This window comes from Melopsittacus undulatus, chromosome 9, assembly GCF_012275295.1.
Source record: "Melopsittacus undulatus isolate bMelUnd1 chromosome 9, bMelUnd1.mat.Z, whole genome shotgun sequence".
In the NCBI taxonomy this organism is placed as follows: Eukaryota; Metazoa; Chordata; class Aves; order Psittaciformes; family Psittaculidae; genus Melopsittacus; species Melopsittacus undulatus.
The window spans coordinates 42764632-42781774 of record NC_047535.1 but is presented as its reverse complement, the minus strand read 5'-3'; the positions used below and the strand labels follow the sequence as shown (position 1 = coordinate 42781774).

General features: G+C 41.2%; 1 protein-coding gene across 1 annotated transcript in view; it reads right to left on the bottom strand.

Moving 5' to 3' along the window:
* CACNA1D (calcium voltage-gated channel subunit alpha1 D) overlaps positions 1–16195 on the bottom strand; it is a 184457-nt gene extending 168262 nt beyond the window's left edge. The window contains exons 1-3 of the mRNA XM_005145815.2: positions 15821–16195; positions 13516–13834; positions 10976–11081 (exon numbers count right to left, since the gene is read on the bottom strand). Coding sequence (XP_005145872.1) covers positions 10976–11081; positions 13516–13834; positions 15821–15854 — 459 coding nt within the window. The 5' untranslated portion in view covers positions 15855–16195. The remainder of the gene's footprint in view (positions 1–10975; positions 11082–13515; positions 13835–15820) is intronic.
* Positions 16196–17143: the final 948 nt, after the last annotated feature.

Here is a 17143-nt window from a genome sequence, read left to right as displayed (position 1 = left end):
CCTATGAAACCTATTTACCATATTTGTACGTTTCACAGACTCAAACATTTTTTCTCCCCATTTGATATCCTTTTAGAGCAGGAAACTATTTTATAGGTGGGAAACCAAAACACTAAAAAGATAAACAGCCCATCTGAGCTGACGAGATGATAGGCACGAACTAAAATACTCAATGCTCATTTCTGAAGTTCTTGACCAACATCTTACCTGCTTTCTCTCACCCTTTCTGCTGTGGCACCAAAGTTATATTTCCTTAGACTGCATAATTCAGTGATTGTCTTAGAGGAGACAGGCAGTTCTGTAAGAACAAAAATTAGTAAAGCCTCATCCCTACAGCCTGGCATTGGTTGATAAGTTTTGGTACTAGTGGGCTCCTGCTGCAGCCTGCCTTTGAGGGAGGGAGAAACACAGACTTTCTCTTCCTGTTCTTGAAAACCATGTAAAAATAATTGCAATCTTTGTTTCTGCTGTATTCGGTTAAAATGAGATGCTCTCAGGACTTAGAGCTACATTACGACTTGCAGCCCATGTATTTTCCATCCACACCAATGAATGCTCTCAGCCATACCGTGCTTAGGGAAAACGTAGATACGAGAAGCAGCTGACAGCCTTTTACTACAGGAGACAAAGTCCTTTAAAGAAGTCACAAATCTAGCCTATGCTGACAGACTAGGTCTCTGTATGTTCAATCCACCTATGCTCAATCTGCATTAACTATGGGTGTTAAGCTCTGAAAGCCTCCAGGAAGTTTCAGAGTTCAGGGTAAAGTCTTCTTACTACACTAAGAATACAGATGGCATGTATGATCTTAAGATGGGCTTACCCAACACACCCATGACAATGCAAACATAAAACTATATCATTAGCCAGAGAAATAACGCAGCCTTTGCCAACATCATGTTTTAGGGAATTTCAGTTCAATGTGATAGCTTCATTATATTTAACACAAAATGTAAAAATTTAAGTGCCATTCAACTTGGTACTAAAATGTAGAGAAATTTTCTGTTGCCAGTAGCAGAGACTTTGTACCTGGAAGTATTCATATTTGCTCCAGCAGTCAATCAGAGCACAAATTCTACTAAGCATCATTCAGTACCATGAGACTTTCAGGTACAGTTGGGTTAAACACTGTTCTTTTTATCACTGATTTTTTTCATTTAGTTTTTGTGAAGTCAGTGGTGTTAAGAGATTTGGAGACCTTATTTCAATAAATGTACAAGATCTCTAGAATTTAGTAGGTGATTTTCTTTCATTATTTCCCTTTGCTATAGTGAGAAATCAATTCTTGATTTCTTCAGAGCTACCTGAACTTAGAATCAGCAAGTCTTCTTGGGATGAAGATAAGCATATACTTACTTAAATATCATTTCATGATGAATAAGTTACACCACACATCACTGTTACATGTTCTAAAGGATTCTGGATGGGTATATGAAAAAATAAGTAATGACATCATAATAATTCTATCAGAATGAAAAATTACATTAACAAAATGTCTGATAAACATAATAGAGCTTTAGGGTATTTGCTTGGAAGGACTGCATTTTTCTGATTAGCTGAGTGGTGTCAGACATGATCTACCTGGAGGCTGAAGCCACCCTCAGCCAACCCAGGAAAGTATGATAACTACTGAACCTTATCAAGGAACACTTCCTATGCTTATGTTCTTACACTGTAAAGAGCTTTACAGGCTTTATACCATACAAATGTAACTGACTCTGTATGCTCCTCTATGCCACTGGACCTTCTGCAAAACTTTATATTACTATCAAGCACTACAGAATTATCCTACAATAATACTCCCTAATAACATTGAACAGGCAAATTACATATCTTGGTCGCTGTGTTGATTTCATTGAAAATGTTATTTTCATAGTTAAATTTAGAGCATTAATCACACATATTTAAAGTTTGGTTTCAAATGCTGAAGTCAAGCACCCAGGTTTCTGAGAATCACCACACTGCTTAATCAAGGCATTCTTCAAGAGTGGAACACTGAAAGCACTTGTCACAAAAATGACTAGGAAAAACCAGGAACAACTGTAAAGTATTAATCGGTGCTACCAAGGGAATTACATACAAGCAAGAACTAAGCACATGCTTTCAATCTCCTCTGAAAGGGGAGGGGAGGATGAGAGTCTATTTGCAATTCATTAGATGAAAATATTATTGCAGAGGATTACACAATAACAAAAACTCTAATATTGAAAAGCAAATCCATCCTAACATTATCCCACTACCACTATATATTAATGTACCCTTTTTCATGGCCCCGTCCACCCAGATGGCTCACCTAAAGAAAGGTTTTTGGTGCATCACAGGATAAACAAATTTGAGTTGTTGCAAAAATGAATGATGAACCAACTCACACACACAATAAACCATCACTGCAAACAGCTTGTCATTAAAACTCACCAGATTAGAAAATACATTTAGTTGCTCTTAACAGCTACACAAGTCTTTTGAAGTACCCAGGAATCAGCTTTCTGAAAGCACTCAAAACTTCCCCATTTCTGCTCAAATTACGCAAGCCTTGACCAGCACTTTCAAAAACCATAGATTCCAACTCTGTGGTATTTCAAGACACAGCACTCGCACACAGAAACCATACTGAAAAACACCAACCAAACGAAAACACCAGTTCTTACATTAAACATCTTTTTAAAAGAAAGTAAACACCCATATTCTGCATAACCTAGAGTTTTAAAATGGGGTTTATATAAAGCAATTCCAAGTAGTATTTATGGCAATTCTCTTTTGGTGTGGCATTGATACACAACAACATCTAAGGAATCTCAATTTTTTGTGTTCATTTTTGAGTAAACACTTCAGAAACTATTTTCAGGGGTTCCTGTAGCAGAGCAGCTATTGTCAAGGAGTAAAACCATAGATCATTTTGTTAAATTCAGATGCTCAACACTGGAGTAAATTAGTAATTCACATGGGTTGACATACAGTCAGTAAACTGCTTTTTTAGCTTAGGCTTGTTCATGTTTTTTTCAAAGCATTTGAAAATCAACTTTTATTATATTCCAATTGTTTGTATGAAAAGCACAAACTCCTCCCACTCACCTTAAATGCTCACTTGAGATTTGAATTACAACAATTTTAATCTCAAATCTAACTATTTTCCCACTGACAATTCAGCTGATATAGTAACCATTAAGATTATTCTGTGTATTTGGAAGTACACAGATTTACTCTTATTGTGACCAGTCCACGCTTCACAGTTTTACAGGAGTACCTTTACCAAGCACTACTCTGTCTGGGGAGGCTGACTTTAGGCTGTAATAGAAAAAGAACTTACACTGTATCTCCCCAGGCAGGTTGCCAATAATGTACTACCAGCAAATCTTTTTAAGGACAGTTAGTAGCCCTTAGTAGGAATTCCCCAAAGGAACACAAATTGCAACTTTGAACACAAAAAACAGATTTCTTTTTCAAACAGAAATGATGAAGTACATCTTTTACTAAGGCCTTCTGGTTTGGATTACTGAGAACCTATCTCCTGCAACTAAAAACATGGAAAATCATTGCTGCAGTGTCATTAATTGAAACCTGTAAAACTGAGTTATGGACCTTTCCATACCCTTGCACTCCAAACAGCCATTTTTAGCTGTGCTGGAGTAGCTAGATCCCAAGTTGTATTGGGGCACACAAATATAAAATAAACAACAGGGACAAGTCTATGTTACTCCTAAACCTCTACAAATCCAAATGACTTCTCTACCGGTTGGAAATTGCCAGTTACCTTGGTCATACCTTACTTTCAAGAATGTCCCTTTTTCTACACCAGAGTGTGAAATGGAATTTCTGTTTCATTCACCACTAGAGAAGGACTTGACACGTGCAATTATGTCTACCAAGAAAATTCAAGAACTATTTCATGCTGCTGCTATACTGCAAACAGAACAGGCCTTGGAAGTGGCTACAGGACAAAGTGGGTGTAAACCACCAACTCAGAATCTCCACAAAGGAGAAAAGGTTTTTGTAAATACATGATCTGCACTGGTAAGTAAAGTCAATCCCTAATACTCAGCAAATGCATACTACTGGAAGTAGTACATACTTGTAGTTTCATATATGTAGTTTCATACAGCAATATGAAAAATGTAAATATTAAGATAGTGCAGAGTTCAGCATTAGAATTATTTTTTAACAGAATTGTCATCTATTAAGGAATTCTTGCAGCTGCACAAGAATTACTTACTGATGCATGTTGTCTCACCTAATGACCAAACAGCTTTACTATTAGTTTTCAGAAAGGTAAGTCAGGCTGCTCCAGTATTTGAATAGTTACTTCGTGGGTTTTCTGAATGATAAAATAGGCATCAGGGTAATTGATGTACATTAAAAGCAGCACCTAAAAAAATGACTGAAACTATCGCCAAGAGCATTTACACATGAGTAGAGATAAACTGATGGGCAAAGAATTCAAGCTTGTTCAGTTTCAAGCCTGTGTGAAAAGACAAAGGACAGTTACTAATATTTGGGGTTTTTCTTGCAGGCCCTCCTGAATACTCATACACAGAGCTATAAATACATTTCACTGACTTGAATCAATACGCAACATAAAATTCCTGTGGTATATCAGTTACAATTAGATCCAATATTCTTGAATTCTTCTTCAAATTAAATTTAAAGACATTTTCCTTTAGTGGCAGCAGTTAGGTGCTTGGCTAAATACACACAAACATTATCACGTCTCCATCATGTTCTTCCTTATACAAAACAAAGTATTTTTCAGTAGAGTACAAGTTATCTTTCATTTTACCTCAAAATTTTACTAGGGTGACTTCTGTGCCAGCTAGCAGACACATTAGAAAAGAACATTAGCTAAGAATCCAAAGGAAAAACAAAAATCAGTGTAAGTTATTTAGATTGGAAGATGTTCTAAGTAAGTGGAAATAGGTCTGGGCCTTAAAGACACCAGAACTACAAAAGTAAACACAGCTAAGACACAAAGGATAGGTAGAAGCCTTTCTAAAATATATCATAGAACAATTACATAAACAAAAAACATACTAGATGTGGTTAAAATCAGTAACATCGTACAATAATATTTTCAGATCAGCTACGTACAAAGGGTAAGTAAGGTAAAAAACTTTTTCAATGGATGGATTAATTATTTGTGTGGCCTGAGAACCTAATGAGTCATAGGGTTGCTAATGAGATAAGGATAGGAAGTCTGACATCTCCAAGTCAAAAGTTCAACCAGCTCTTCTCAGAGTACTCTCAGCTGTGCCCTAGATTGAAGGCACAGCTAACAGTTCAGGGACAACTATTGCTGGAGCTACTGAAAGAGCCACCTAAATCTACTTACAGAGGAAGTCACTGCCTGAAAGCTCAGACACAAACATTACCTCTCTGTAGCAGTGTCAACTACTATGGCTCTCCCAGTCCCAATCGCCTGGAAGAAAAAAAGGTGTCCAAACTGCTCCGTAAGCACAGGCTGGAAAGACCTTTTAATGCAAAACCACACTCTTTGAGAGGTTCCCTGCTGACAATAGTAGTCAGAAACAAGGCTGAAGAATCCTCTTACGAGGGGCATAGAGTCTTTAATTACCATTAGGTTCCAGCCCTTCATGCATTAGGGTCAAGCCCATTACTCACATGATGTTGCACTTGCCAATTTGCTGTAATTTATGCAAGTATCAATCTCTTTTCAAGGAGAACAGTGTCACCACTGAACTCTTCAGGGTCTAGTCACTAGAGACGCAGTACACCCAAAGCAGACTCAACCCAAACTTCAGGGGTGTAATCTTCAGACTCTCAATGGATGGATGCTTCTTATTGTTCACATTTACCTTTTTTTTTGTTTGTAATAATCAAAAAGGTTGATTGGAGCCAAGATCCAGACTTGCACTGTGCATTGTAAAGCAGCCCAGTGCTAGTCAGACCAGTTGGGAAGTCAGTAGGAGGCAAAGCTCAGAAAAGCAGAATATGGAACAGCAGGATGATACATGAAAAAAAAACTGAAGTGGGAGAGTGGGATAGAGCAAAGCATGCTGCAGAAGAGGACAAACAGAAAAGTAAACACAGAGGAAAGCCAGAGGGTAGGCACAGGAGATAAGAAAGAAGGGAAGGAGTGGGAAGTTCACAAAAGACATGAAGAGAAATATACCACAGATGGGGAGAAGAATTGAAAAGACAGAAACAGAATACAGATATATACAGGAATCCCTTCCTGCCAGAAACAGCTTCTTATCAAGCTCAGACAAGAAACACAGCCAAAAGAAAAGCTGAATCAAGCATGCAAAGTTCAGATCACCTGAAACTTCTGAAGGCAGATTAAAGAAACTACATTAACATATGAAGTTCATAAGTTTGTGAGTATTTCATCCCAGAGTACACTGCTCCTGTTCTGCTGTAGGAGAAACAGCTTCTCTACCTCAATAACAGTTTCACCCATCTACTTGTAGATAGCCTGGGCCCACTTGTGAAAGAACATGAAGTGATTAGGGACTAATTATTAAGTAGAATTCAGAATCAAGTTCAGTAACTGGTTTTGAAGTTCATTAAGTGGTATCGCACTCCATGCAGTATAGAAAAGCATGAGCGAAATACTCAAAGTATAGAAAAGAAGATCCTTTTCTCCTGCCTCTCCTGGCACACATCAGAGACACATGTCAAGGTGCTTCAGACAAAGGATTAGACAAACTTTCCCACAAAACACAGGACTGTAGCACTTGGCAAGTGGTTAAACACAGTCCAGTCTGAACTCAACTCTGTACTTCTGCTTTGTTAGTAACACACTGTTTTTTATGACCCAATACTAACAGATCGTTCTTGAGAGAGAATATAACCATGAATCTAATGTGCAAGGCAACAGCAGTAGCACACCCTCTATTCTCAGGGAATGGCAAAAACGGAAAACGGAAAGCTAAGCCTGCCTGCCCAGAAGACAAACAGGCTAATAATGAAAGGGACTCCTATCCCACATCAGTGATTACCATCTGCTTAATTTAGTCATCGATATCATGAAGAAACGTTTTATTGCTTCCTTAAGATATCATAAGTATCTCATTGCATGCTGCTGGCTCTGTCACAAAAACTTCAATAATCACAACTTGCACATCAGCAAAGATGAGTGACTGACAGAAACACACAATTGTCCCACCCTTACACTTCACTTACACCATCAATTTTCCATAGCCTACTGTTCTAAAAACAAGGGTTCTCACAACTAACCTAAGATAGATGTCTGTGAGGTTTAAAATTAAAAACTCACATTCAAGAACAACAGATACTCAAGACACCACCTATTTTAAAACAATACATAATTATCTATACATTGATTTGCTATTTCTCTTAAGACACATCTACCTGTTGCTTAAAATGCGTGTTATATTTACAGGTAATCTGCGCTAAAATTTCTTTTACCATTACTACTGCAACATACAACCCTGTTGACCAGACATCACATGTTGAAACATTCACAAGAAGGTAAGCACAGGACTCACCAGCACCTGGTGGATGACAGATGGTCAGTGTTTCACTGCCTCAATCACAGGTGAAGACAAACTTAGAAATGTTATTTCAGGTCTCTCTTACAAATCTTGGAAATTCCATCATACAGAAGCCACCTCCTAACATCCCATCACAAGAGGAGAGAATACCTGTTCTGCACACACACCCTTGGATTGAGGTTGACTTTATGACTTCATGAAGTCATGAAGAACGAGCGCTTTGACTGCTCAAATTCTCAGACATGCAAATGGTCTTCTCCTTACCCTAAGAAAAAACTAGTAAAGTTTCCATTTTCACTTCCAGTTCCCACTTCCCAGTTATTTTTGATCTATTGTACCATTGCTTTCTCATTCCATGGCTGATTACAAATTATGTGTATTTTGTATTCACAAACAGAAAATTCCAGATGCATAAATATTTAAGGATTCTGTTTACAAATTAAAAAAAATATGAGGCAGTTCAGCTAGCTGATGGAAAGCAATTAATCTATTCAACTCAATGAAGCAACATTGATTTACTCCCTGAAAACCAAGCCCTAGATGTAATATGCATATGCAAACTTGTCCTGGGTTCAGCAATAGCAGTAATTTTTCTCCTTCTTAGTAGCTGGTGCAGTGCTGTGGTTTTGACTTTCAGTCTGGGAACAGCGCTGATAACACTGATGTTTTTAGTTGTTGCCAAGTCATATTTACTCTGACCAAGAACTTTCTGAGTCTCATGCTCTGCCAGGGAGGAGGGGAAGTCGAGAGGAAGCAGAGACAGGACACCTGACCCAAACTAGCCAGAGGTATTCCATACCACAGCACGTCATGCCCAGGATGTAGAACTGGGGGCAGTTACCCCAGAAGGGCTAGATCACTGCTCAGTCAGGGTGGGTATCAGTCAGCAGGTGGTGAGCGGTTGTGTTCTCTTCCCTTGTTATTTCCCTTATCAATATTATTATTGGAGGTAGCAGCACTGATTTGTGTTATACCTTAGTTACAGAACTGTTCTTATCTCAACCTGTGGGAGTTACATTCTTTAGACTCTCCTCCCCATCCCTCTGGGAGCAGGGCAGGGGGAAGGTGGGAGTGAGACAGAGGCTGTGTGGTCTGATTTACAGCTGGGCTTAAACCACAAAAAACTAGAATTTATAAAGTTGAACTTCAGGAGTTTGCAAAGTAAGGAAGTGAAGGCACTAGAGGCAGGACATGCTCTGGTCTCTCCCCCAAGGCACTAAATGATACAAGCGCTGCAATCTGCACCATGTCAATGAATGCCAATGTCCCAGAGATGCGAAGAGGCTATGGGGCTGGTAGGACCAAGCACATTTTCTGGAAGGAGAGAGGAAATTATCCTACTTTGCTCAGCTTTTGAACTTGAATTAAAGCTGGAATGGGGTACAGTCTCCCAGCAAGGTCACACTAGCAGTGCAGGGCTTAAGGAAGACATGTCTACATCCAGGGCACTAAAATCCTACCAAACCTATTCATAGGATTTAATACCAATTTTTAGGATTTGGTCTCGTTTTTTTAGACCAGTATCACAGATGACCTTGACAGAACAACCCCTACTTCCATAAGACAACTGAGAGCCCTCTCTCTCAAATATGTATCTATACATACACCTCCAGCATCAGAAAACGCATGCTCAAGCAGGTTGCAAAACAAGCACGAATGTTTCTAACTCAGCTCTTCTATAACAGTCTCTCACAGTACACTTGAAGAGTTCAACAAAGGAAGTGGGTCTATAATAGACAACATCAGTGAAATACCAGAGGAAGAGACATGAACCCAGACTCACTGGTTAGTGCATTTCATGATTCAGAACTTCAGATGTAAGAAAAGCGAATGTGGCTTCTTGCAAAACTATTTATTTTATCAGATAAGGTACATGGGTTGTTCCTGTATGTTCCCTTATAGAGCTCAAATCTGTCCCAGCACCTGAAAGTACATTGTCAGTATAAATTCTGTTCTCTGAGAAAACTTAGTGGAATTACTCAACAACAGTAGAAACAGAATGCAAATTTAAATGGGAATTTGAGAGAATTTTAAATAGCTAAGTAAGCTTTACACATATATAACTGGGGGTTTTCAAGACCCCTTCTACTTAAAAAGCATAAGGATGTCTTACTAAGAAAAATACATACATATATTTTTACTTAGACAAACCTGGCCACATTAGATAAAAAAAGAAAAACCATCAGGGATGGAAATGTCAATGCACTAGCCTCTCAAAACTAATGCTAACAGTATTTCTTGCTGCATTATTAGCCTCTGACACAACTAACAGCTTTACCCTTTTCATGTAATGCATTATGAAATTAGTTATTAGCAGATCTCTTGGTGGATTGACAGCTATGGAGATTTGTGCCCCAATTTCTCAGGATGAAGGGGGGGAGGAGAGGGAAGAAAAGAGAAATAAAGACTCTTGGTTGGCTAGATAGACAGCTGTATAAATCATTCTTTACAGTGACCTGAATTACTCTGCCTTTCGCCACTACTTTTTATTGTCCGTGTTTGCTTAAGCTTGATAAACAAAAAAATTATATAAAATGGGTCATATGCACAGAATAATTATTTTCAGGAAAATAAACAGGCCTACACATCACAAAACACACAAACATGTGAGGTTTCCTATTTATGAACATCAACCTACATTTTCCAGGTAAATTAATACAAAATTGCCTACTTACTGGTACCTCCTCATTTCATGAGGAAACCTCCCCTTACCCAGGAAAAGCCACATGCAGATTTGGAACGTACAGGCCTACTGAGCTCAACTAGTTCAAGATGATGATTATGTTAAAACAATGAAGTTATTGCAACATAATTCAATATTACCCTTGAATGTAACAGCTTTTCTAAGTTTTAATACAGAATTAACACAAAATTAGCTTTCATTGTATTTTCTCAACTGCAACTCTAGTTGCTACTTTGAATTGAAGAAATACATCTCTACACTCTGCTTACTGTGTTAGCATCCCTTTTTTGAGAGATCACTTACACCAGCAGTGACTGCTTTTAAAATACACATCGATGTTCCTATCACTCTAAAATGTATTAATGTAAAATTCCCCACCATCCTCTCCTTAAAAGCTAACATATCTAGTAAAATACACAGCAAAACACTTAAAAAATGGAAACAAACTAGACAAGTATACAAGGAAAGGCAGTAAAACTTGAGGGCTGAAACAAGTGTCAGAAGCACAGTAACAGCTAGTAAATACTTTTCATCAGTGTAAGCAATAGGAATTAAAGTTTTTATAACACACAATACGTTTATACAAGCAGCATAATATTAATGTACATTCCGCTCCCAAGAATTTCATTTCTGACAAATGTTATTTTAAACATATGACATAAGGAAGCACATCCTAAAACTGAAAAAACACCAAAGGAATTCCATAAACATTCTATTTTAAATTTTCACTATATATCAACTTTCACTTTGTTACTAACAGCTAATCGTGACCATCAAGTTAAAGTCCAGCAAACAAACATTAAAAACTCAGTCGACAACTTACCAAATTATGATTTGTTGAATTAGAATCATCTTCTGGGAATGGGATGTAAACAGCTAAGGCCACACAATTGGCAAAAATAGACAATAGTATAAATATGTCAAATGGTCTGGAAAATCTTGTTAAGGAATTAATGAATTACGTCTATCTACAAACTTTTAAGACTCTTTTAGTATCAACACTTATAAACTAAATCTTACTTTTAAGGCAACCTTTTGACTGATAACTATGACAAACACTAAATCTCCTTTAGCTATATCGCTGCACCACATTATTTTCCATCACAATGATTTTTTATTCCCAAAAAAGAAGAGAACATTGAACAAGAGAAAACTATTACTCTTGATGCCACAGAGCAATTTAGGTTAAATTCCAGAGATTCATAAAATTATACACTCTTAAATCAATACCTGGGTCTTCATGATGGTCAAGGAACACTTACTGAGCTGTTCTGTCCTCATTTGCTCACAAAAGTCTCATTAATGTTAACAGAAATGTGCTCGCCCAAAAGAGAAAAAATCATTTGGGATCTCATTTGTAATAGTATGAGAAAGATTCTCATCAAATCACAACAGTTCTCCTGTATGTGAGCTGGGAAGCTGAGTAACTTTGCTTTGGCCAGGACAGCAGATGAAAGTTTAGGGGAGCAAATTAGGGAATATAACACCACTACTAGCTTGGCAGCCATGCTCACTGAGAGGCTATAGGCTTCGCACTGACAATGCCATATCTGGATGACAGCAATTGAAACCTGAAGATACCTTTTGTCTTCCAGAAAGAAAAATATTTCTTAAAAGTAGAAGTTCAACCTTCAATTTATCATTAATTTGCCTATCACTCAAAGCATTTCATTCTTTTACTGTAGCTCCAAACATGGAGGTATCCAGATGAACATATCCATGCAAGTTTGGAAAGAGAGTATTTAGGGCTTTAGCTGTGATTTTTGACATTCTTTCCTTAATTCAATGCACAACTTCATGATACATGTCCGTAAGCATCCCACAAGAGACTACAAGAAAAATACTGAAAATACTCAAAAGCATATTTTTGTCATTTTACATTTCTTTTTGGGGGGAGTGAATTAAAAAAAAAGACAAACAAAAAACCCCAAAACAACAACAATTCACACAAACCACCAACTCCTACAAACCCCACCTGCCCCTTAGGATCTGTTACATTTTGTTTGTTGACTTGCAAAAAGTTTGTCATCTCAAGGGCTGAGTTTATGTTCACAAAGCCTATCGCCACCAACAGCTGCTGCACTGTGTACAAAGTAAAGTTACAAGACATCTTAACATGCAGCATTCTCCAGGCTGAAATGAACAAATGATAGCAACACAAGATTGACAACTTTGGTTTATGATGTATTGCTGCTGGGACAAATTCAGCCCTGAATTATTCCACTCTAGATCCATAGTAATTTCATTTAACTGACCTTAGCCAAGGAGAGGCCAATTTACTGGAATTAGTTGGACTTCTACCAGTTTCAGTGAAAGAAGCAGCTATTTCACTATCTTTAATTTGCAACTGAATTATGTTCAAAGAATTGGAAAAAAACCCAAGCCCTATAAATGAGTAACAGCTCCTATTGCCAGGTTGGCTGATCTGTTTCAGTAACAAAATGAGTCTTATCTCAGCAATCCACTCTCTTGAACAGCTGTTTCCCTTTACAGGGATGTTGCTGTGACTAATAGGCCAACATTATTCTCCTCATACATCAACAAAACTATCTTCTATTTTAAACCTTTTCCTGAGAAGTGATATACCAAATCAACACACTGTCAGTTGTGCCACAGACGTCCACATACTTCCACATCACAACCACTGACCTAAAGACAAATAATCCTTCCCCAGCATAGAAGTCACTGTGAATACAGGCCAGTATGTCTGACCTCCTCTCTACACATGTGCATGCTTCTAATACGTCTGGTGGCAGGCATATGCTGTTAAAAGTCCAGAAGATTAATATATCTGAAACACTTTGATGTACTTAGAGTCCTTGGCTTAACTAAATATCTTCCCTATTTCAGGTACCTGGAAAAATAATCTTTTTAAAATGGTTTCTAAATCTGAATCGTTCTCCCTAACAGCAATACACTGAGCTACAATATGGAAGATACAGGTTTGATATCTCAGGCCAACTCCCAGTTAACACTACTAGATTTACTCCTACCCACCCACTCAATCTTCTTTGGAAGGCAACAAATGCAATACAAAGGTTTGCTGGAATACAACGTGAGTTCGTAACAAAAATGTTCCAAAAGTGTTCCCCCACCTCCTCCAAGAAAAAGGAACAGCTACCAGCTCTTCTCTGACTTTGAGCTATTTATTTCAGTAAAATGATATTCTATGTCCTTATGACACAAGCTAGGAGGCTATCTTTAACAGTAACTTAAGCAAAATTAACTGCCATCAAAATTAAAGACAGTTACCTACAAGTGCAAGTTGAACTAGTATGTTAGCTGTGATGCTGTAAGATGCTATAAAACAATTGATACACACAAGGAACAGACTGTAAAAGAGGAAAACACATCAAAGGATACTTCCATTCTACTAGACTAATACAGGCTCTTCGTATTGGGTTGTTGAGGGATAAACAGAAAAGGGCACGGGGTGGCCGACTGTTAGACGTATTACCCTGTTTTTTGCTCTTGGCATATTGCTGGCGTTTTCTTTGGGACAGAGATCCTACAGGTTGGGCTGTGGTGGTACTCATATTTTGGGCAGCCTTTGCTTGTCTAGCAGCATCAATTGCAGCTTGCCAAGATAGAACAGTCGGCTTGGATGGTGCTGAACTGTTAGACTGAATAGCTGGTCCGTCACCAGGGAGAGGAATCCTGGTGCTACTTGCATAGTTCACCTCTGTGGGACAAAAGAAATAAGTACTTGGTTATAATTTTTTTATATACTAAAATGTATATCAATATTTCTGAGAAAAAGATTATTTTCAGACTTCTTGGCAGTGTGATGCTTCCATGACATATATTACAGAGCACAAGTATATGCAGATGCATGTGTGACTGAAGAGTAGCAAAAAAAAAGCGCTCAGGAATCAGTATTGTAACTTGAGTTTAATGTAAGCATCAAGACACAAACACTTCGTGTTTTGATTCTTCCACTTACTGCATTTTTTCCTAACTGAACGGCAGCTTTCATGTCACCATGTTTATCCAATAAAATATAACTATTCCTTAAAATGAACTTTGCTGTAGGACCTTAGTATTTACTATTTTCTCATTTCTTTTTGGTCAAAAAGTAGTTGTTTAAAATTCTTATGCATTGTTCAATTAAGAATAACCAAAACCGGGGTAAAGAAGAGAGGAAGGTCCTGTAAGCAAGTTAGATCTCACCCTGCTCTGTATTCTCAAAGAAAAATGCATGGATGCCTCTCATGAGTGAAGAATCCAATAGCCTGCTGATAAACATATTCATAACGCACTGGTATCTTTCACGTTAGAAATTACAACCATGATACCACTGTAGAGGGATGGGGCTTGGTTTTGCTTTGTAACAAGGTTTTAAGATAATAAACTGTACGTTCCAAACACTAATAAAGTCCTCTTCATCCCAATGACAGCTAAGAAGGCAAAACACCACCTCATTGCACGATCTTTGCTTGCAAGCTCCATAACTAGAGCAACAGAGTCTACTGCTGTATGCACCTGTAGAAAGGAGAGACTCCCAAGTGAAACTCAAAACTTGCAGATGCCCGGGTGGGAAGAAATATGGAGGAAGGGCACAATATACGTGCTGGAAATCAGGGCTAGCAGGGGATGACTGTGAAATGGATCTAACCAGGCAGGAGAGGAAACAGCTCCGCAGCGATCGCTGCTAGTGAGCGAGCCACAAACAGCGCACCCCTCCTTTCCTATACGCGGGGGGGAACAGACAACGAGCAAGACGCGAGAGCCGCAAACACGCGTGGACAGGGACGAGCCTGGCGTCGGCCACGGCCGCTGCCCGCCGGGCCGAGGGGCCGCGGGAGCCCTAAGATGGCTCCCCGGGATGGCGGCAGGGGTCGGGGGTGTCACGGAGGGACCCGGCACCACCGCGGCGAGAGCTAACCGGCGGCGTGACACGGGGGGCAGCGGCGCCGGGGCAAAGGCGGGGGTGTCAGCGCCAACGGTTCCAAAGCATCCCCGCTCTTCCCCACATCTCCCCCCCCAATAAAACTGCTATGGCACAGCCATCTCCCCCGCCTTCCGCCTGCCCTTCTGGATGCCATGAAACGCGGTTCGGCGCAAACAAACCACCCACCCATCTACCTATGCACCGTCCTTCCACATCAACATCTGAAGGGAAACAAAGCTTGCCCCTGTCAGGGGCAAAACCACACATCTGCAGCTAACGGGGGAGGGGAGGAGGGGGAGGAATCGTTTATAAACAACCGCGGGGGATGTGGCAGTGCCGGAGGGGATTAGCGCCGAGAAGCCTCGCGGCTCGCCCCGTGCGGCGAGCAGGGATCGGGCACATCGCACTCGTGCCCTGCCCCGACCCTATCGCCCCGGTGAGCCGCAGTGCCGGGCACGTTTATACACCAGTACGGGGGAAACGAGGAGCAAGCCGCGAGCTCCCTCAGCGCAACCAGCCGGTGTTAATGGCCCCAGGACGAGGGACGGACGCGCACGTTGGTCACACGCAGAGGGCAGCACCTTATCCCGCCTTCACCTGATCCCCGGTCGCTCCCCGAGCCCTGCCGCTCATCTCTTTCCCATCCCAAACGTTCCCCACCCTCCAACCTTTCCCTAATCCCCCGACTCCCAAATCCCTCATAAATCCTCCCCCGCTGCCCCCTCCCTTCTCTCAGCCCCACATGCCGCTGCCCTTGGTGGGAGCTCCGGCTCTTACCTTCTGGGTGCCGCTCGGGCTGCTGCTGGTGCATGATTCCCACTTTCTCCAGTGCGTACGAGGAAAATGGAAAATAAAAGAAGGGCAGAGACGCCCCCACCCCACCGAGCCGGGTGTGCGCTGCCCCTGCGCTCCCCTCTACCCGACCCCCATGGTAGTGACTAGCGACGTGCGAGGGGCTGCTCCTCCTCCTGCCGCTGCTGCTGCTTCGCCGCTGCCAAATCCCTCGGAGTTTCGGCCAACATGACACTCACATCCGGGTGACACGGGATCTCTCCATCCCTAGCAACCCGGCTGCTGCCGCCGCCGCCTGCCCCTCAGTCCCCCTCCTGCTGCTGCCTGCTCCTCCTCAGCCCCCTCCTCCTGCCGCTGCCGCCCGCTCCTCAGCCCCCTCCTCCTGCCGCCGCCACGGGGTTAACTCCCTCGCTGCTGCCGCCGCCGCCACCTGCTGCTGCTGCCGTCCGCCGGGCCGGGCGGGGGCGCGGAGCCGCTCTCTAATCGCCTGGAGCTCCGGCAGCCGCAAATAGAGCTGCTGCCGCCGCCGCTTTAACCCCTTCGCCGCCGCACGGCGTCTCCCACCCCCCCCACGGCGTTCCCCCACTCCCCGGTTCTTGCTGCTCTCTCGCCGCCCCGTGGCCGCCGCGTCCCGGCCGCTCGGGCCCCGAGAGGCAGGTGCGCCGGGACACTGCCCCGCTATGGACAGCTCCAGCCCCGAGCGCCCCGCACCACTGGTTCGCCTTGCTGCGGACTGCGGGCTCAGCCTGAGGCTCCTCAAGTTCATCCAATAAAATAAAGCGGCTTTAAAACATGTTTGTTTTCGGCACCTTTCACTCTGGGTTTGTTTCAGGGGTGTCGGAGCTACCAGATCGCTGTGGAAGGGTACGGGGAAGCAGAAGGGTCGGGGCAGCTGCCTGCGACTACTGCGAGGCAGCATTGCCGTCACTATGGAAAATAACTAATGAGACAAAGTCAGGGTTACAGACACACAAATTCAAAACGGAGCTTATGCTTCAATTTTTTTTTCTCAGCAAGGAATATTTTCCAACATTTTTTCAGAATATTTCAGGATTTTTTTTAACACGTTATGATCAAACCCAATGGTTTCAAAACTTTACCTTTGATGAAGGTATTACTCTGCTAAGAAAACGTATTAGTGAAACTATTCCTACTATCCTTTTCCTCTACCACTTCCTTATTCAGATCCTTTACCCACAACTATCTCCATCAAATTAATAATAAATAACAACTACATACACATAATAGAAGTAAAACCTTAATACAGCTGGTATTCCCCAGGGACACGGTGCAGAAAACCCATCCTCC